Raw genomic sequence first — 20,864 nt, 5'->3', positions numbered from 1 at the left:
TGATTTGTTGATGTGGTTTGCACTTCAGGGCCACCGTAAGCTACTTAGTGTTCGCTCGATATTTCCTAGTAATTTGAAGACTTATAAGAAACTTCAGGAAAACAGTAAAACAAAAAGTTTCCATAAGGAGAGTCTAACTTCTGCCTGTTCTCCATCTCCCAGAGTGTTCAAATGAATTCCCAGGAGGCACAAACACCTTTAATTCGTTGCAGGATGCAAGCAGTGGTAGAGGGGAGTTTGATTTTACTGTTTAGATCTATTTAGAATAGAATAGAATAGAATAGAACAGAATAGAAAGCTATTATTAACATCAAACACAGAAAATGAGGAAAATGTAGCAACTGCCACAGTTCAGTGCCTTTCCTTATAAAACTTAAACAAGAAAATAAGAAAAATGTATGTATGTGTATGTATAGGTATGTCAAAAAACACAAGCACTTACAGGTGAATAAATATGTGACAAATATACAAAATATACCAATATTGCACAAATGCCAGTTATTGCACAGAGGACGGTTATGGTATCCTGAACGTACTAATATAGTACAGTGAGAGAGTCAGAAGAAGAAGTGATCAGTGAGTCTGTGAAGCTATTATAGTGTATTATTGTGTAGTGTTAAACAGTCTGTTGGCCCAGGGGTGAAAAATGTTCCTCATCCTGTTTATTTATTTATATATTATATATTAATTCCTGTGAAACTTTATTTATTCATTTATTGATATTTATTTATTTTATGAATTTTTCTGTGCATTTGGAGGTTTGTAAAATTACAAATTGTTTTGAGACAAGGCCATTTCATGATATGTTTCTGCAGCAGCAGGAGAGGATAAACATGTCACGCATGCTGTGGTCAGACCTGCTCAGTTGTGTCATTTCTGTGTCAAAGGAAGGAAGCAGAGAGAAGTTAAAAAAGTCTTTGTGTTGTCACAGTTGTTGGTGTGTCGTAGCTGCTGCTTCACTCTTTCTCTTTACAGCAAGTTTTAGAAGTTTTCAGACGTGTCGCTGCTGGATGTGAGGATGGGACCCACTTTGCTCTGTGAGCTGGGCCTATTCTGTGAGTACATCACTGACTTCTATAGTTTGATTCATACTGACTGATAAACATGTTTCAGTGAGAAGAACAGAGTATCAGTCATTTGGAGCATTTCAGTTCATTTGAACAGAGGACTCTCATGTTTGTTATCAACATGGTTGTTTGTAGCCTGGATTAGATTTTAGTGCACTGACTCAGATTAGAGTGGAGCTGCTTTAGTTTATCTAAGAAAGGTTTGTTTCTGCATCTGTGATCATTTGATGCATTTTACATCTTAATCTAAAATGCAGCCAATCACAGCAGCCACTGCTAAAAGCCCAAGTGTTTTATTTCTGCCATATTTGAGTGTGTCTTTAGTTTGATGATGTCTGAAGTTTCTGCTTTTATTGTAGTGCTCTGTACGCTCCTCTGCACTGGACACACTCAAGGTGACTGAACACTTTCACTTTTTCTTTTCTTTCTTTGTATTTAGTAATAAAGATTCATCTCAGCCTGCTGCATCAATCATATTATTTGTCAATATATGAACATACAGTATAACCACATATGTTTCCTCCTATAGTGCATAAAATTTTTGTTTGTGTTGGATTCTAGATGCTGTGTTAACTATTGAACCCAACTGGTCCAGTTTTTTCATTGGAGAGTTTGTTACCTTCGTGTGTGACATGAATGAAGGAGCAGACACTGACTGGTATTACAAACTCTACAAGGATGGTCGAGATGTTGTCCTCTACAAAACATACAAAGACTACAGATTACCAATAACATATGCAGGTGACAGTGGTGAATATCAGTGCTTTGGTCGCAGGAAGAGCTCAAATTATACAAAGAGCAGTAACACTGTCTCTGTAACTGTATCAGGTAAGTCCTCAGTGAGAAACACATAAATTTACAATCCCAGAATTCATTTAATTAATGTTGTCATGGAAACTTTTGCTGATGCTGGGAAATTTCAAACTTTAACCAGGACGTCTGTATTTTACCTGTTACTTTGCTCTCAATAAAAAATATATGTAGTTTTATTGCAAATGGAAAGTTGCATCAAACATATTTTAAAATGTTACATTTTTTATTATGTTTATGGCTTCATGACTCATCTTCACATATTTTCCATCTTTGTCTTAACTGCAGATAAACCCAGGGCCACACTGACAGCAGGAACAACAATCATACCAGTAGGGGGCAGTGTGACACTGACCTGCTCTGTGGGGAGATCTGCTGAGTGGAAATATGAGTGGTTCAGACGCACCCAAAGAACCACTGAAGTTCCAAACAGAAGAGATGATCAACCAAACAGAGTTATCAGAGTATCTCAAGGAGGAATCTACAGATGCAGAGGAGGAAGAGGAAACCCAGTTTACTACACAGATAAAAGTGATGAAGTCAGCATTGAGATAACCTGTGAGTTCAGTAATTTAGTTTGAAACATTCAATCATGATTAGCAAACATACAATGTTAAGTTTTCTCTGTTGATTTCATGTTTCTGTTTGTATCTCAACTGTTAACATCTGTAAACAGTTTCCAATAAAGTTGCTGTAAAACAACAACAACACAACTGGCCTCAGATATTCAGCGGTGAGACGATCACTCTGACATGTGAGGTGCAGGAAGGAGGTGAACCCACTGAGTGGGAGTATGGATGGAGAGGACCCAGACAAACCACACAGTGGACACACAATAATTCTTTGACATTCAGAGTTTCTGAGTCCAGCAGTGGAGACTACATGTGTAAGAGTCGACGCAGAGATGACTCATATTCTTCAACAGAGTGGAGTGAAGCCTTCACACTGTCAGTAACAAGTAAGTCATGTTTGTTGTGTGATCTACATTTAACATGTCACAATGGTACAAACATGCTATTAGTCAGAGAGCTGCAGCTGATAGCAGCTCATTGTAGACAGTTTGTCAGACATTTTGTGTCATTAATGTTCAGCTGGTGTAGGGAGAGCAATGCTGATCTGTTGCTCCATCACTTGAGTGATGGAGAAATAAATAAACAATGAAAGAAACAAACAGAAATATTATAAACAGATGTATTCTGATCCCTGAGGGTCATTAAAAGAAGAAGCAAAGGTCATTAGCAAGACAGAGCATCAGAGCAATGCAACAGATGGGGGAGAATAGAGGGAAGGAAGTTTTAAGAAAAAAAAAGTCTAAATAATTTCTGTGGGAAGAAAATTATATTGGACAGATTGTGTTGGCTGTGCCTGCCAGTCATTGGTGAATTATCTGTCATTGTGATTGTGTGTTTGTGGAGATGCATAGGTCAGATTTTATGTTTGAACTGACGCTGTAATCATGTAAAGACTTCATAGGTGAGCATGCCTGGTGCAGAAGTTGGCATTTAAAAATAAGCAAATAACAAATAGCTCTGCATGTGTCACTCATTATGGATCAAGAATTAGTGACTTCTAACCAAAACTGTTTAAGTTGTCAGTGTGAACACAGATTCTGGGTATTTTTTGTGATTTCTTTGACATATTTCTGACATGAAAGAAACATTTTACACAACAAAGAATTCTTTAATTCATTATTATTACATTTCACAATCACAGTAGGTTCTTGTGTATTAATGTGTGGTTTAATGTGTAACAAGAACAACTTGTAGATGAAATTAAATGAGAAAAGGAAAAGAATAAACTGTGGTGGTACCTGATGATTTTTTTTTCTTTTATCTACTCCAAAAACTGGAAAGAGCGGTCTTAACCTTTCACTGTGTGTCCTTCAGCAGTGAACTGATTGTTTACATTAAGTGTGACTTAACAGTTCACAGAAACAGTTCCCTTATAATGAATCCTTTCATATAGAGTAGATGGATAGATATCCCTCTTTTTCATAACAGCCGAGAAACTCAGTGCCACACTGAATCTATTGCTTAGTGGTACCTTCAACAGAAGCATCATTTAGAAAACAAGAAAGAAGTCATTTATAAATAGAAATAAATGTAATAGTGAAATGGATTAGGAATAATCATATGTACACTGTAACATATTTTCATTATGCAAAAATCACTTTCTAACAGATGAACCCCGTCCTGTCCTCACTGTGTCTCCATCATGGCTGAGTCCTGGAGCCTCAGTAACTCTGAACTGTGAGGTTGAACATCCGTCTGCAGGATGGAGCTTCTACTGGTATAAAGCTGTTCCTGATCTATCAGAGAAATCCTACAGTTATGAGCTGCTACCTGATGGCAGTGGGACTGCACAGGACTCCTACATTATTGATAGACAGACACACACAGCAGGATATGTGTGTATAGCTGGAAGAGGAGACCCAGAGTATCACACTGATCACAGTGAACCAAAGTTTGTCTGGTCTGCAGGTCAGTTTGTTTCTCTCAGTTTCATTAAACTGATGTTATGTTTCTTTATCAGTTTCTCTCTTTCAGTTACTTCCACCAAGAAGGTCATGTTTTTGTAGCATTTGTGTGTCATTCTGTCTGTAAACAGGACAGCTCGAAAAGTTTTAAACTAATTCTGATAAAACTTGCAGGGGTGTAGCTTGGAGTCATGTTAGTCTATTAACATTTGCTTTACTGTACATCCACAGAGGTCTTCAAGATGAACTTCACTATTTATTGGTCAAAAATTGACAAAAAGCCTTAAAACATAGAAACTCTGATTCTTACAAGTGTGTTGTGTGTTGTCAACATAAAGAAAGCACTATATAAAAATTTAAAATATGCCACATTCGACCTCTGACCTCACTTTTACATTTCAAATCTGCCTCTTTCAAATTGTTACATCTATAAAGAAAGTAGCTAGTTAGAAATATACTGTAGTATAATATTATGTAATAAATTCAAATTATCCATGTCTACTTATTTATAAATCATTACCTACTCCTACATAGAATAGAATAGAATGCCGTTATTGTCATTATACAGGATGTACAATGAGATTGGAGGGCCACTCCTGTTCAGTGCCATGTAATAGAAAGTCAAACTTTCTAAAATAGAAATATAATAATCTATTATAATCTAAAATATACATAAAGTAAAAGAGTATGTATAAAATATACAGAAAATAAAATATACATATATACAGAAAATAAAATGTAATAAAAATACAGAAAATAAGAGAATGTATAAAAATATATACATTGTAAAAAAAATGTATACATATAATAATGAAGATGGTGAGTATTGCACTTGGTGAATGAATGTTGGATTTACAGAATATAGGAGTGACAGATATTGTTCAGTATGAATAGTATAATATTGCACAGAGATGTGGGTCATATTCCAGCTGTGTGGCTGAGAGAGAGTGTGGATCCAAATGCTGGATATGGGAGACAAAAAATTTTATTGCATAAGATTTTTCTCAAAATATACAAAAAATTAATATAACACAGACTAGACTATAACTGGAAACAGCTGAATGCTGAAGTTATTCCTCGAAAACACCAAACACTGGGGATGGGACACTTCATAGTGACATTTAGACACTGTGCTGAGTTTCCAAGGTGCAAATGTTTCACCTTCCTTTTTCTTTCAATAAGCTGATGTTATGACATCGTGGTTATTCACCAATATCTTTCTTTCTTTCTGAGATACAGTGAATATGTATGAACAGAAGACTGTCTTTAAATTTCTCACTATGATCAAACCAAAATTAATTTTCCTGTTGTTTTCTTTAAAAATTATTTTTAATTGTGGTGAAAGCAGGGAAGACAAAAGATATGTATAGTACTGAGCTAAAGTCTTGAGCCAACCCCTTATTTTTTATATTTTTCTTCCAAATACCAAGACTTTTTTAATTTTTTAAAAGTGGTCATGAGCAATAGTTCTCCAGGCTTTCTGAAAGTCTTTCTTTAGCAGCTTTTTCACTTATTTTCAGATGACTGTTATATTGTGTTTGTAGGAGTGAATTATGGGCACAGCATTGGCTCTTGTCACTGTGGGTGTGTTTTGGGGTTATTTTTAAGTGTTCACAGGGTGATGGCTGGAATAATGGCGTGGGGTGAGCTATGGGAGCGAAATTTTCTATTAACTGATTTTATACACAGACACTATATTTTGTGTGGGTTTTAATATATTTGTATGTATATTTTTATTGGAGCACCTTCATTGTTAAAGATAAATAAAAATATCAAAGAAGCCTTGAAGGTACTTGTGAGTATTTATCAGGGCTGGACAGGTAATCTAATGTACTGGCCAGTTGCCCGGTGGGCCGACAGTCCTCAGGGGCCAATGCTGTTGGATTTTTTTTTCTAAGAGATCAGTCCACAATTTAGAGGGGGCGGCCCAATGGCCCATCTTCTATACAGCCAGTGGACTGCACCAATCAGGATATCCACAGGTTTCTGTAAGAGAGTACGTAGGCTGCCGTGACAGACTGCTACTTCCACTGTATGGTTTTATACTTCCAGTTACCCAAAGTCAGAGCCAGAGTTAATGACAAAATTGTGTTACTTTGTGCTGTAATGGGCGGCTTTATTAGTTCAAACATGAGCTCGTGTTCAACTTGTGCTGTTGTCGGTTGTCACTACATCACTCTGTACATTTTTTTCAAATACAAGGCAGCCCTCCTCGTTTGCATAATGAGGCAGAAATGCATACGGTAAATTAAAAAGAAGAGACGAGGAAATGTAAAAAGAACAAAGGCTTGTATAAGGAAAAGGCAAAAGAAAATATATATATATATTTCTTGACGAAAAGGCATGTGTAAGGAAAACAAAAAAGAAAATACAGACATTTCTTGATGAAAACACATGTATAAGGAAAAGGAAAAACAAAATATATACAATATACATTATATCCGGACGCGGACGTGCACGAGGCCCAGTGCGCGCTCACAGAGCAGATTCTGTGCATGGAGCGGACATACCCGGACTCTCTTATCATCGTATTTGGGGACTTTAATAAAGCCAGCCTGAGACAGGAACTTCCCAAATATAAACAATATATCACATGTCCGACCAGAGAGGAGAAGACACTAGACCACTGCTACAGCACGATAAGCGGGGCTTATCACGCAGTGCCCCGCGCTGCACTCGGCCTCTCTGACCACGACATGATCCACCTGATCCCCGCGTACAGACAGAGGCTGAAGCTCTCAAAACCTGTGGTGAGGACAACAAAGCAGTGGACCCGTGAGGCTGTGGAGGAGCTCCGCACATGCTTCGAAACTACAGACTGGGACTCAATGAGGGCTGCCTGTGACAGTCTGGATGACTACACGGACACTGTAACCTCGTATATCCACTTCTGCGAGGACAGCATTGTGCCATCACGCACCAGGGTGTGTTATAACAGTGACAAACCCTGGTTTACTCCCAAACTGAAGCAGCTGTGGATAGAGAAGAGGGAGGCTTTTAAAAGTGGGGACAAAGACTGCTACAAAGAGGCCAAGTACAGGTTTAGCAAGGAAGTGGCCACTGCTAGATCACATCACTCTGAGAATATACAGCAGCAGATCTCAGAGAACGACGCGGCCTCTGTATGGAAAAGTTTTAGGCAGATTACCAACTACAAGCCTAAAACCCCCCACTCCACAGACGACCTACAAACTGCAAATAGACTGAACGAGTTCTATTGTCGTTTTGATGGTCAGTTCAGCAGCCTTCACACCTCCACCAGTCCCAACTACAATACAGCCAACACAAATATTCACCCCCCAACCTCCCCCACTCCCCACACCTCAGAGAAGCCCACATCATCAAGGACTCCCACCCCAGAGTCCCCCTCCTCCCCCACCCCCACAGTCTTTTGTATTCAGGAGGACCAGGTGCTAAAGCAGTTCAGGAGTGTCAAAGCTCACAAAGCTCCAGGTCCAGATGGTGTCTCACCTGCCACACTGAGACACTGTGCTAACGAGCTTGCCCCATTGTTCACGAACATCTTCAACTCCTCACTGGAGGCTTGCCACGTGCCTGTCTGCTTTAAAACCGCTACCACTGTTCCTGTCCCCAAGAAGCCAAGGATCACTGGACTAAATGACTACAGACCTGTGGCACTGACTTCTGTGGTCATGAAGTCATTTGAGCGTCTGGTGCTGTCCCACCTCAAGTCCCTCACAGCCCCCCTTCTGGACCCCTTGCAGTTTGCCTACAGAGCCAACAGGTCTGTGGACGACGCCATCAACCTGACTCTGCACTTCATCCTACAGCATCTGGACTCCCAGGGAACCTACGCCAGGATCCTGTTTGTGGACTTCAGCTCTGCCTTCAACACCATCATCCCTGATCTCCTCCAAGAAAAGCTGTCCCAGATGAACGTGCCAGATCCCATCTGCAGGTGGATCATTGACTTCCTGATGAACAGGAAGCAGCACGTGAGGCTGGGGAAGAATGTCTCGGACTCCCGGACCATCAGCACTGGCACTCCTCAGGGCTGTGTCCTCTCTCCTCTGCTCTTCTCCCTGTATACCAACTGCTGCACCTCTGACCACCAGTCTGTCAAGCTTATTAAGTTTGCAGACGACATGACTCTCATCGGACTCATCTCAGACGGGGACGAGTCGGCCTACAGGATGGAGGTCAAACGTCTGGCGTCCTGGTGCAGCCACAATAACCTGGTACTGAACGCCCAGAAGACAGTGGAGATTATAGTGGACTTTAGGAAGCACACAGCCCCTCTACCCTCCATCATCCTGACTGACACCCCCATCACCACAGTGGACTCTTCTCGCTTCCTGGGAACTACCATCACCCAGGACCTCAAGTGGGAGCCCACCATCACCTCTGTCATCAAAAAGGCCCAGCAGAGGATGTACTTCCTGCGGCAGTTGAAGAAATTCAACTTGCCAGCAAGGACCATGGTGCAGTTCTATACTGCCATCATTGAGTCCATCCTTACCTCCTCCATCACTGTGTGGTACGCTGGAGCCACCACTAGGGACAAACAGAGACTACAGCGCGTTGTGCACTCTGCTGAGAAGGTGATTGGCTGTAACCTCCCATCTCTCCAGGACCTGTACACCTCCAGGACACTGGGGCGTGCAGGTCGGATCACAGCCGACCACTCTCACCCTGGGCACAGACTTTTTGACCCTCTCCCCTCAGGCAGGAGGCTACGGTCCATACGGACCAGAACCTCCCGCCATAAGAACAGTTTCTTCCCCTCTGCTGTTGGACTCATGAACAATAACCCTAAGACTGTTACCACCACCCTCCACAAACGCTGATGACCCTATGTCTATGCACCTGTCTGATTGCACTGATGTACATATTAGTGGAATATAGTCTACATTCTTTTATCTTTTAATTAGTCTCTGCACTGTATATTTTGTAATTTTGTAATATTGTGCTATAGTTATAGCTCTAATATCTCTGTATATTTGCAATTTGTATACTTGTATATTGTCTTATAGTTTTTATACTTATTTGTTTTTTTCTGTAAGCACGAAGTACCGCAGCAATTTCCTAATGCTGTGAACCTGTTCACCCATATGGCAATAAAAACCTTCTGATTCTGATTCTGATTCTGATATATATATTCCTGCTTTTATTTTTAATTATGTCATTTTGGTCCTCCATAGTCATGACACCTTAATCTGATAAAATAGCAAACGTCAAGGCCGAGAAGTGTTGGATGAGCAGCAAGTGTCCATTTTAGGCTGCATCATAGCATTTTAGATATTTAGATTAAAGGTGTGCTGAAAGGCTGCACAGTAGTTTAAATTTGTAGCCTCTATGCTGGTTAAACATGTTTTAAAAAGCACTCAAGTGAAATAACAGATTTTAAAACTGCAAAATGATAAGTAAGAGCTTTGCAATTTAATCATTACTAAAGGAAATGTAAACAAAGTATAAAAGTATTATTAGCAAAAGGTATGTCCACACTGAATAAGAGTACGATGGTGTCAAATGCTTTTAAGACATAGTTGGGGGCCGGTCTAAGCCAAATCAGAAATTTTCTCCCATGTTTAGCTCACGGCAGCTCATTGGTTTTGAGGATCATTATTGAGCCACAATAGTGTTTAAGACACACTGATCTATTAATCATTCAGTGATTAAAAAAAAAAAGCACCTGATGAGCCAGTGTTGTGTCTGCACATAACACAGAATTTAAATTTAAATTAAATTTTAAATTACATCTTTTGGCACTGTTACCAATGGCCTGTCGCAAATACAACTGACCATTTTGTTTCCAAATCTTTAGCTGACTCTGATAGATATAAATTATACTGTTGCAACAGAAGAAATGTCAGGCTTTAACCCCCTCCATAAAAAAATCCAAACAAAAGAAACAAACACATCTGTATTTGAAACTCTTGTCCTTAAAGGTACATTCTTTACTTTTTTGAAGCTATTTAATAGAAACATAAGAATATTTTACTCATAATTATACAATGATTACTGTTTAATTACATCTTTCGATAATTTATATAATAATTTATTATACTTATAATATATCTCTTAAAAATGTATAGAAGCAGGTTTGTGGAAGCTGCTATGTTTCCCCACCACATTCGTATGCAGTGGGTGGGAAGGACATCTCCTTCACGTCCAATCACATTTGACGTCAGAGTCAAAAAAATGTTACATCCTCTTCAAAGACAATTTCACTAACAGCAGTAGAAACAGCGTCGCTGACTCAACGACCTATTCTGGACTCATTTCACTAAGTTTTATGGCCTCTTCTGGAGTAAATATAGGGGGATGCTTCTCATGCAGCATTGACAGCTGAGGTAAACAGTGGACTGACAGCCTTCCAGAAATAGGGAAAAACTCTAGAGAAGATTGGGATCCAGTCCAAAGAGTAGAAGAAACACACCGACCTCACCCATTATGAGATACAGTCTCAATTTAATGTTTTTGATCTCTCTTGGCTGACTAAAACATGTTTGTTCCACAGCAGTCGCCATAGCTATAATTGTGCACATGAAAGAAAAAAGACCTCAGCTGACTGCAGTCTGCCATCTACTGACATCTAGCTGTGAACATCTGACACACTGTAACTTTAAGTTATAGGAAAAAAATCCAGCAAAGCCCTGACACAAGACCTGAGAGATGCACCTGAAATTTTTAGATAGTTAAACACTGCCACTTGTTAACTTGTTTGCAGAAAATACCCCCCCAAAAAATTAAAGGAATATTTGACATCTCTGAGCTTTGTCTCCTCCCTGCATGTTTCCAGATGTTCATTCAGCAGCGTCTCTCACAGTGAGTCCTGACAGAGTGCAACACTTCACCTCTGACTCTGTCTCACTGACCTGTGAGGGAAACTCTGCTGAGTGGAGAGTGAGGAAGCTCTCTGAGGACGGCCGACTGACCTCTGACTGTAGGACAACGACTGGCTCCGCATGCAACATCAACACATCACAGTCAGATACTGCAGTGTACTGGTGTGAGTTTGGATCAGAAGAGTTCAGTCAAGCGGTCAACATCACTTTACAGGGTATGTTACTGATTGTCCTAATAACCTGGTGTACATCACTGAATGTGATAAAGCGGATCAAAATAATTTCATCATTTGTTCAGAAGATTTAGGCCCTAGCAGCACAATATGCACTCTGACTGCCCATAAATTAGTGCTCAATTTAATGAATTGTAATAGATTCAATATCTGCATTATCAGACCTTTATTTATTAAGATTACTGTTTAAAAAGTGCAGTCCAATAAGATTTTAATACATTATTCTAATTTAGTCTAAATTAATAAACAAGCCCAGGAGCCTATTCCAGTTGACTGACACTCACTTTCATTTCCTCATTCATAAAGTTGCTGTGAGAGCTCAGAGCAGAGCCAATTCATAAACTGTGTTTCACAGATGAGCCTGATGGTCCTATCCTGGTGAGTCCTGTTCATCCTGTGACTGAAGGAGCTTCTGTTAATCTGAGCTGCAGTTTGAGGACACAAAAAATATTTTCCAATGTGTTTTTCTACCACAATGACAAACTTATTCAAAATGATACCCGAGAGGAGCTGAAGATCTCTGCAGTGTCAAAGTCTGATGAAGGTTTCTACAAGTGTGAATACTCAGGAAGAGAGTCACCACAGAGCTGGATGTTAGTTAAAGGTGAGCAGGATCAAAAACCTTTACTTTACAAGGCTTATTGTAAACAGCTTGTTCAAAAGTGTTTGCAGTGGGTACCTTCTCTATTGCACAATAATATGACCATAAAAGAGGGCTTCATGGTTTGTCATCAATAATGTAGTTATATGTGAGTAAAACAGCTTCCAAATTCACTTCAGTTTATTAAAAGTTAATGTTTCTTATTTCCAATAGCTGTGTCCAGTCTTCAAAGCCTTTCATTTCTTATTCTGGTGATCGTTGGGCTCATTTCTGGAATCATTTTTATTTTCCTCCTCTTGTACAGAAAGTGCAAAGGTGAGACTTTTATTCTTCTTATATGAGATATTTTACTCTTTAAATATTGAAATACACAGATGCAACATGTGGTCTTAAAACGCTTCCCAGTAATGTATAATTGATAACCATGTAAAAGCAAATGTCTTATTTCAAATGTTTCATAAAGGTTCTGCTGAGGATCAGAGGGTCAGTCAGCATGAAACTCAACAGCAGGTGTACTCCTCTCTTCTTCATGGTTAGTCTTTCATCTAGTTTAAAATATTTTGATGGTTTGCATCAAGACTGTACTTATTACATCTGCTGCGGCTTTAACACTGTTAAATTAAATAAAGTTAAAACAATAAAATTTAATATAAATGTGACTGGCAAGAATACTTATGTTTAAATTAGTATCACAGACATGAGGTGACTGATTTTCTCTGACCTGCAGGTGATCGTTCTGTCTATGAGACGATCAGAGGCTCTGAAAACACTGAAAATGGTACAGTATGCACTTTAATTTTTTAATTAATATATAGCTCTGGAAAATGTGTGATTGTAAAACAACTGATTATCATTAAAATCAACAATAACATTATTTCAGATCAAAGAGACGGTGATTACGCCAATGTCTCATCTGTGATTCATCTCAAAGTTATTAACAAGCCAAGTGAGTGAACAAAACAATACATATTAAAGCTGAAAATAATTGATAATTATGATCACTAAATGTGACAGAGGGTGTTTGCTTTTAAATGGTTTTATTTGATCACCTTAACAGGGCAACATGATGACCCAGAGGAGAGCTCAGACTACAAAAATGTGAATCTGAAATCAGCCACAGGTATTTAGCTGTTACATCTTCTTTTTGTATATTATTAATACTTACAATAATATTAATTATTAATAATAAATATTAATTATTAGGGGTGGGACTCAATTAAAAAAATAATCTAATTAATTAGGAGCTTTGTAATTAATTAATTGAAATTAATCGCATTTTAATCATATTTTAATATTTAACATGAGAAATATTAATTTACGTTTGGTTGATGAATGAATTAATATACATAAGCTTAAACTTCAAAATGTTGTTTATTTTCCCACCAGTCTACTACACAGACCAATGAAGGGTGGAAGTGCTCCTGTGATAAGCAAACACCTGAAATTAAAGTTAAGCATCATAACTGGATAGTTTTATTCAACATTAATGTCTCACTTAATATAGCTGGAAATTAATCATTCTCTCAGCTGTATTCCTTGATGCTGAAATGTGTTATGCTTGTTTTAACAGCTTATTTTGAATTAAAGACTTAAAATTAAACCACAAAAAGGAGAAAAAGTTCGTTCTCCGTTTAACCAGCTGCTTTACACAGCTGTGCTTCGCACTCACGTTGCTAGGCGACATGAGCTACGCAGAGGTGAGGGCAGGTGACGCTGATATGAAGGTTAGCTGCTCACTTCCGGCCTTTGCGGTCTTCGTGGGCTGCGAAGGACGTGGGCCGGGTCTTTCGAAGGATGCGGCCAATGAATTTTTGACATCGTGCATCGATATAATCTGTATGCCGGGAACTCGTGCACTGAGAAACGTTCCGGTGCAAAGTGCGATTAAAATGCCTTAAAATTTTTAATTTGTTAATTTCGTTTTCGTTAATTAATCGAAATTAACCCGTTAAAGACCCACCCCTATTAATTATATATTTCTAATGTACCGCAGTTCTGTTTTAGGCTGAGAGTCATTTTTACAGCTTTTCAGTGTTGTGGATTTAATGTACTAATTTTGTTAAAGCCAAGAACTGAGTGCACACTAAAATGCCAAATAGATTTCCATGCCTGAGCAGCTGCATCCAAGCCTTACCTCACAAAGCGCAATGCAAAGTGTCAGCTGTAGTGGTGTAAAGCACACCGCCACTGAACTCTAGAGCAGTGGAGGAGTTTTCTCTGGAGTGATGAATCACTCCAGCTTCTCCATCTGATGGATGAGTGTGGGCTTGGCAGTTGCCAGGGGAACGGTACTTGTTGGACTGCATTGTGCCAAGTGTAAAGTTGGCGGGGGTTGTGCACAATGCAAGGATCATAAAGACATGGATGAGAAAGTTTGCCTGCACAGAGTCCTGACCTCAACCTGAGAGAACATCTTTAAGTTGAATTAGAGCAGAGACTGTGAACCAAACCTTCTCGTCCAAATCAGCGTCAGACCTCCCAAATGTCCTACTGGAAAAAAAACCTTGTGGAAAGCCTTCCCAGAAGATATGACAGTGTTATAGCTGCAAAGGGTGGACCAACATCATATTAAACCATATGGATTAAGAAGTTCATTTGTGCAAACGCTTTTGGCAGTATAGTGTATCTTTGTCTTAATACCCCAGCCTTCCTCTTCAGAAAGGTGGGTGACCTTTGTGATGTAGGTCCAGTGGGTCCTTCTTGTGGAAAGTGAACACTTATTTCTGTTGAAGAATTACTTTCATTCTTGGCCATCAGACCTTTGTCACGTCCTGCTGCACATATTTCCCAACATGCTTGGATCATCAAGTAAGAGGCCCTATGGCCACAAATGTTAGTGAGCCCTAGCCAACTTTTTTTTTCTTCAGTATTCAGACATATGACTATATGAATGTGGGCATAATGCACACAGAATAGCTCTAAATGGAGAGCACTGTACCCTACTGAACAAAATGGAAAATAACCATTACAGTACAACTTCACTGAATGTTTCAAAGAGCTTTATATTGAATGGAAAATGAAGCAGCCAGAACGGTTCCCTAATAATACGTAATGTAAGTTTTTGTGTGCACAGCATACACCTATTTTTATCTTTTTCCTCTCACATTCTCTGTTTTTCTGGTGATCTCCTCCTCCTTCTTTCAGCACCATTACAACATTTTTTTGACAAAAATTAATTAATCAGTTATATAATAATGAGGTAAGAGGCAGGCAAAACAGAAGTATTCCCTGGGTCCTGACTTATTTGGTTGTGAGGTGCAGCAGCCCCTCAGCCTGGCGCCTCCATTTATACACACACACACACACACACACACACACACACACACACACACACACACACACACACACACACACACACACACACAGTGCCAATTACAATGAAGTTGGGACATTGTGTAAAACATAAATAACAGAATATGATGATTTGCAAATATATATATATATATATATATATATATATATATATATATATATATATATATATATATATATATATATATATATATATATATATATATATATATATATATAATATATAAAAGCTGTATATTTTTTTCTTTTTATGTGTTTCAGGTCATCATCGGCAACACGAGACAAACAACTAATGACATCTTCTTTTGAGGAGACAATATGGAAGTTATACAAACCATGAAGAAAGATGGTGATTGACTGTCAGTGTGTGTTTTGACCATAGCAAGAAAACTTTTAACAAGGTGACAAAAGATTAGTGTTTGTAATGAATAATTTTTTTTATATATATCTCTATCGCAGTCATAATACTCATAGCAAACACACTATAAAGGTTTCAGGTATCACATTATAGTTAGAATTTAGAATTTTATTTTATTTTTTTCTTCTTTAAAGGGAAATTTTAAGTAGAAATATTATTAGAATTTTTTTTAACCTTTCAAACATTATTAAATGCTTATTTCTACAGTTTCTGATAGGTTTGTTAACTACTTTTACATGCACTGGTTGTATTAGTGTTGTCATTTGAAATGTTTATGATTTACTTCATTGTATTGGTTGGAAATAACATCAAATTATTTAACATAGACTTAATGCTCTCTTTGTTGCACAAATGTGTGTTTCTTTTTAGTATTCACTCTCTCTGTAATCAGTCATTCTGTATTTATTGTTTAAGCTTTTGTTTCAAAGACATGATGTGTAGTATCTGATAATGTAGCTTTAAATGTAGCTGAACATTTTTAATGCCTAAGATTGTTGACATTATGTCAAGGAATGACATGATATACACTGCATGGATTTGAATATATGGATTAATGTATTTAATATTGATGTGACTGCCCATGAGCCTTTTTTGTTAACGATGAATTTCTCTTTATGGACCAGAAACAATTCATAACGGCACATTTTGGGCTAGTGGTGAAACCTTGAATTGTTCTGTGCTCCTGGCCCTTTCTTGAGTTTTGCATGTGTCAGGGTTCCCAATGCATTTTAAGTCTAAGTTAGCATTAATCTAATGTAACAGTGAACAAAGCAGTGATTGCTGATTATGTTTTAATTAAACTGATGACAATCTGATTGCACTCTAATGTCACAAATGAGCTTCTGAAAGAATGGTCAAAAAATTCCCATAAAAACACTCCAAAAACCCTGTTTGAAAGCGTTCCAAGAAGAGTTGAAACTGTTATAGCTGCAAATGTTGGGCTGACATCCAATTAAACCCTATGGATTGAAAATGGACTGTCAGTCAAGGTCATTTGCTTGTGAAGGCAGATGAGCAAATACTTTTGGTAATATAGAGCATGTGCTGGTGGAAACTGAAAAATATGAAGAGAAAGTTCAAATAAAAATGGCAAAATAAAAGAAGCCAATGTGAGTGTAATCCTGATCTATGGAGGCAGTATTGCCTCCTTTGTCTGCCAATAACAACAATACTAAGTTACTACTAAGTAACGTGAACAACATCACGATGGTGGAACAGAGAAGAGGGTGGAGAAAATGAAGGAAAATGGAGACAGACTGTCAAAGGTGTGGGAGCATTTCACAGAAAACAAAAATAAATCTGAATGCAAAGCAGAGCTTTCCTTCCACAGCAGCATCACTGCAGTGTGTGAGTGTTTAAAACGCCGGCACCCTCGAGCTGTGACGTCAAATCTGGATTAGTATATTTTAGAGTTAGTGCTTTGCGTTGATACCCTGTTAATGTTTTTACAGTAATGTTTCTGTTAGTTTACCTGTCGGAAACAGGTAAACTAACAGTTATGTCAGTTATGTTAGCTAATGAGTGAAGGACAATAGGAGCAGCTACATTGGCTACTATTGTTTTTTTTTTCATGTGCACAGCCTATTCTCATTGCCTCTGGCTCTCTGGGGCTCTTGCCTTTTGACCGTGGGACTGTGGGTTTAGGTACATAGAAATTCTTGTGCAGTCAAAGGGACAAAACATTGATTAACACAAGACAAAACTATGGTGTAGTTCTAGACTTACAGATGATGAATTGCCAAGGCTCACGGATGACATTAAGACTCATTTGAGCCTTGAGTACTTGAGCTAACATGGCTACTTCCCTAACTCTGCTTATGGCTATTGACCACTAGATGCCACTGTTCCTAATCAAAACCACAGAAAAACACAACAAACGTGGCAAACTTGTGACACAAAAGGGAATTTAAACATTCACCAACTTTGATTTGTTGATTATAACAAATTTTGCTGCAAGTGTGGGGGACAGAAACGTTTGGATTATAGATTTTACATTTGTTCTAACATCAACGACGATTAAAACACTAAGATTTTCTTAATTAATAAAAAGGAAAAAGAATTCTGAAAACAGAAACGACAAATAACAACTGCCATGGTTAGGACCTCAGTTTGGAGGACACTAAAAGTGCAGCGAGCACAGCTGTATTTGCTAGCATCTGATTTCCATAGCAACTGTGTACTGCTGTGTCATGGTCCTGGGCCGTCTGCCCAGCGTTTTGTGTTTAGTTTTATTTTCCCTGAGTTTTGTTATTTCCCAGTTTGTTTTGATACTCTTGTTCCCTTTGTCCCTGTCTCCCCTGCGTCCATAGTCTTGTCTGTTTTGTCATTTTGTCTTGATCCTGACCTCCTGTGTTTTTATGTTGAGTTTTATTCCTAGTGTTGTGACTAGTCTGCGTCTCTGTCCCGTGTCTGTGTGCCAGTCCCCTGTATGTAGTCAGCATGTACCTTGGTTAGTCACTTCCTGTTTTATTTTGCCAGTCTTGTGTTCCCTGTGCTTTGTGTTTAGTTTTGCTTCCCCTATGTTATTAGTCTCATTTGCTTCACCTGCTGTGCCCTGCTGTTTCCTCTTGCCCTGATTACCTATTGTGTATTTAAGCCCTCAGTTTTCATCTGTCCTTTGATGTGTTGTCATCATAGCTCCCTGTTCTGTGGCTCCCTGTTCCTCCCCAGTTTGGGTCTTGCTTCTGTCCTGGTGTAGGTTCGTTTTTGTTTTCAGTTTCATCATCCTAATAAACCACTTTAAGTTTACCCTCTTCTGAGTCCTGCATTTTAGGTCTAACCCCTCCAGCCACACAGCCTGACATGACACTGCTGAACTTCTTACTTCCTTTTATTGCCGCTTCTCTTGATTAGTGATGCATACAGCATTAATTCTCTCTGTCACTTTGTTAGGCTGTTGTGTAACATCTGTTTAAAAAAAAAAAACACTTATCAGGAACCAAACAAGATGAACACATGTTGAAACCGTATTTTTGCTTGTTTGCCACTCCCAGCCTTCAGGGCTTCATTTCACCCCATGCTCACTTCTGTTTAAAGACACTATTTCTGTTTTGCTCTAGCTCACTCACTTCCTGTGGGAGAACTTGTGACAAAACCAGAATTTCATGTTATGAGTTATCATGACATGAATCATTATGAGTGATGCAGTGGTTAAAATGAAAAGTGAAGCATTTTTAGATCATTTACTATCTGTGAGTATGGCATCTCTGTTTATCAGTTGATAGTCTTTTCATTTAGGAATCTATTTGGTTTAACTGGTTATAAAACTTTGAATTACAGATGAGCTGGAGTCTATCCCAGCTGTCTTCGGGTGAAAGGTGGACTACACCTTGGACAGATTACTTTATTCATTCTAGATAAAAATGTATTTGTTATGTACTTGAACCAAATAAATGATTTTGCACAGTACTCTTTGGTGTACCATCAGCCAATCATGGTTCCTTGCAAAGTAGCAGCAGCAGTGAGTATTGAATATTGGTTTATGTAAAAACTGTATCTGGGTCTGTGAGAAGACTTGGGATATTTGCATTTTGACTCTTTAGACACTCCGTCAGCCTCACATATGTCTATTATACCTTGCTGTCTTTCTATTGTTGTTAAATATATCACAGGCCTTTTCACAAAAATCTGCCTGACATGTTTCTGCAGCAGCAGGAGAGGATAAACATGTCACACATGCTGTGGTCAGACCTGCTCAGTTGTGTCATTTCTGTGTCAAAGGAAGGAAGCAGAGAGAAGTTAAAAAAGTCTTTGTGTTCTCACAGTTGTTGGTGTGTCGTAGCTGCTGCTTCACTCTTTCTCTTTACAGGAAGTTTTAGAAGTTTTCAGACGTGTCGCTGCTGGATGTGAGGATGGGACCCACTTTGCTCTGTGAGCTGGGCCTATTCTGTGAGTACATCACTGACTTCTATAGTTTGATTCATACTGACTGATAAACATGTTTCAGTGAGAAGAACAGAGTATCAGTCATTTGGAGCATTTCAGTTCATTTGAACAGAGGACTCTCATGTTTGTTATCAACATGGTTGTTTGTAGCCTGGATTAGATTTTAGTGCACTGACTCAGATTAGAGTGGAGCTGCTTTAGTTTACCTAAGAAAGGTTTGTTTCTGCATCTGTGATCATTTGATGCATTTTACATCTTAATCTAAAATGCAGCCAATCACAGCAGCCACTGCTAAAAGCCCAAGTGTTTTATTTCTGCCATATTTGAGTGTGTCTTTAGTTTGATGAAGTCTGAAGTTTCTGCCTTTATTGTAGTGCTCTGTACGCTCCTCTGCACTGGACACGCTCAAGGTGACTGAACACTTTCACTTTTTCGTTTCCTTACTAAAGATTCATCTCAACCTGCTGCATCGATGTTGAGCACTTTCATTTCTATTTTTATTTATTTATGTATTTATCAATATAGTTATTATTTTAGGAACATATCTATACAGATTGTGCCAGGCTTAAATCATAATAGTGTGTTAGATTGTTAATGTTGTGGTTGTGTTGGATTCTAGATGCTGTGTTAACTATTGAACCCAACTGGTCCAGTTTTCTCATTGGAGAGTTTGTTACCTTCGTGTGTGACATGAATGAAGGAGCAGACACTGACTGGGAATACAAACTCAACAAGGATGGTCGAGAAATTGTCCCCTACAACACACACAAATACTACATATTAGAAATGACATCTGCAAGTTACAGTGGTGAATATCAGTGCTCTGGTCATTGGAAGAGCTCATTTTATACAAAGAGCAGTAACACTGTCTCTGTAACTGTATCAGGTAAGTCCTCAGTGACAATAGCATAAATTTATGATCTCTGTTCAAATACTAATCTGAATAATAAAATAGAGAGTTGATTTAATTAATGTTGTCATGGAAACTTTTTCTGATGCTGTGAAACTTTAACCAGGACGTCTGTATTTTACCTGTTACTTTGCTCACAGTGTACACAGCACTAAAATACTCACAGACTCTGTGATCACCATTACTACATGTGTGTTTTAATGTAAAACAACAACTGCAGATAAAATTATATTAAAAAGAAAAAACATCAAAATATTCATTAAATTTAAGGTCCATCCATCCATTCACTTCCGCTTATCCTGTTCAGGGTCGCGGGGGGGCTGGAGCCTATCCCAGCTGTCAT

General features: G+C 38.5%; 1 protein-coding gene and 1 long non-coding RNA gene across 2 annotated transcripts in view; both read left to right on the top strand.

Annotated features, from left to right (window-relative positions):
* Positions 1 to 986: 986 nt before the first annotated feature.
* Positions 987 to 20,864, top strand: part of LOC115797050 (Fc receptor-like protein 5) — a 36,073-nt gene continuing 16,195 nt past the window's right edge. Inside the window, exons 1-6 of the mRNA XM_030753529.1 lie at positions 987 to 1,055; positions 1,427 to 1,462; positions 1,629 to 1,895; positions 2,166 to 2,435; positions 2,554 to 2,835; positions 2,969 to 2,971. Coding sequence (XP_030609389.1) covers positions 1,019 to 1,055; positions 1,427 to 1,462; positions 1,629 to 1,895; positions 2,166 to 2,435; positions 2,554 to 2,835; positions 2,969 to 2,971 — 895 coding nt within the window. The 5' untranslated portion in view covers positions 987 to 1,018. The remainder of the gene's footprint in view (positions 1,056 to 1,426; positions 1,463 to 1,628; positions 1,896 to 2,165; positions 2,436 to 2,553; positions 2,836 to 2,968; positions 2,972 to 20,864) is intronic.
* On the top strand, positions 12,876 to 15,704 carry LOC115796966 (uncharacterized). Its single transcript, XR_004021373.1, has 3 exons — positions 12,876 to 12,942; positions 13,054 to 13,116; positions 15,570 to 15,704. It is a non-coding gene; the product is annotated as an uncharacterized LOC115796966 (long non-coding RNA).

The sequence above is a fragment of the Archocentrus centrarchus genome, chromosome 18 (assembly GCF_007364275.1).
Source record: "Archocentrus centrarchus isolate MPI-CPG fArcCen1 chromosome 18, fArcCen1, whole genome shotgun sequence".
Lineage (NCBI taxonomy): Eukaryota > Metazoa > Chordata > Actinopteri > Cichliformes > Cichlidae > Archocentrus > Archocentrus centrarchus.
The sequence above is the reverse complement of the archived record's forward strand: the minus strand, read 5'-3'. Positions and strand labels throughout refer to the sequence as shown.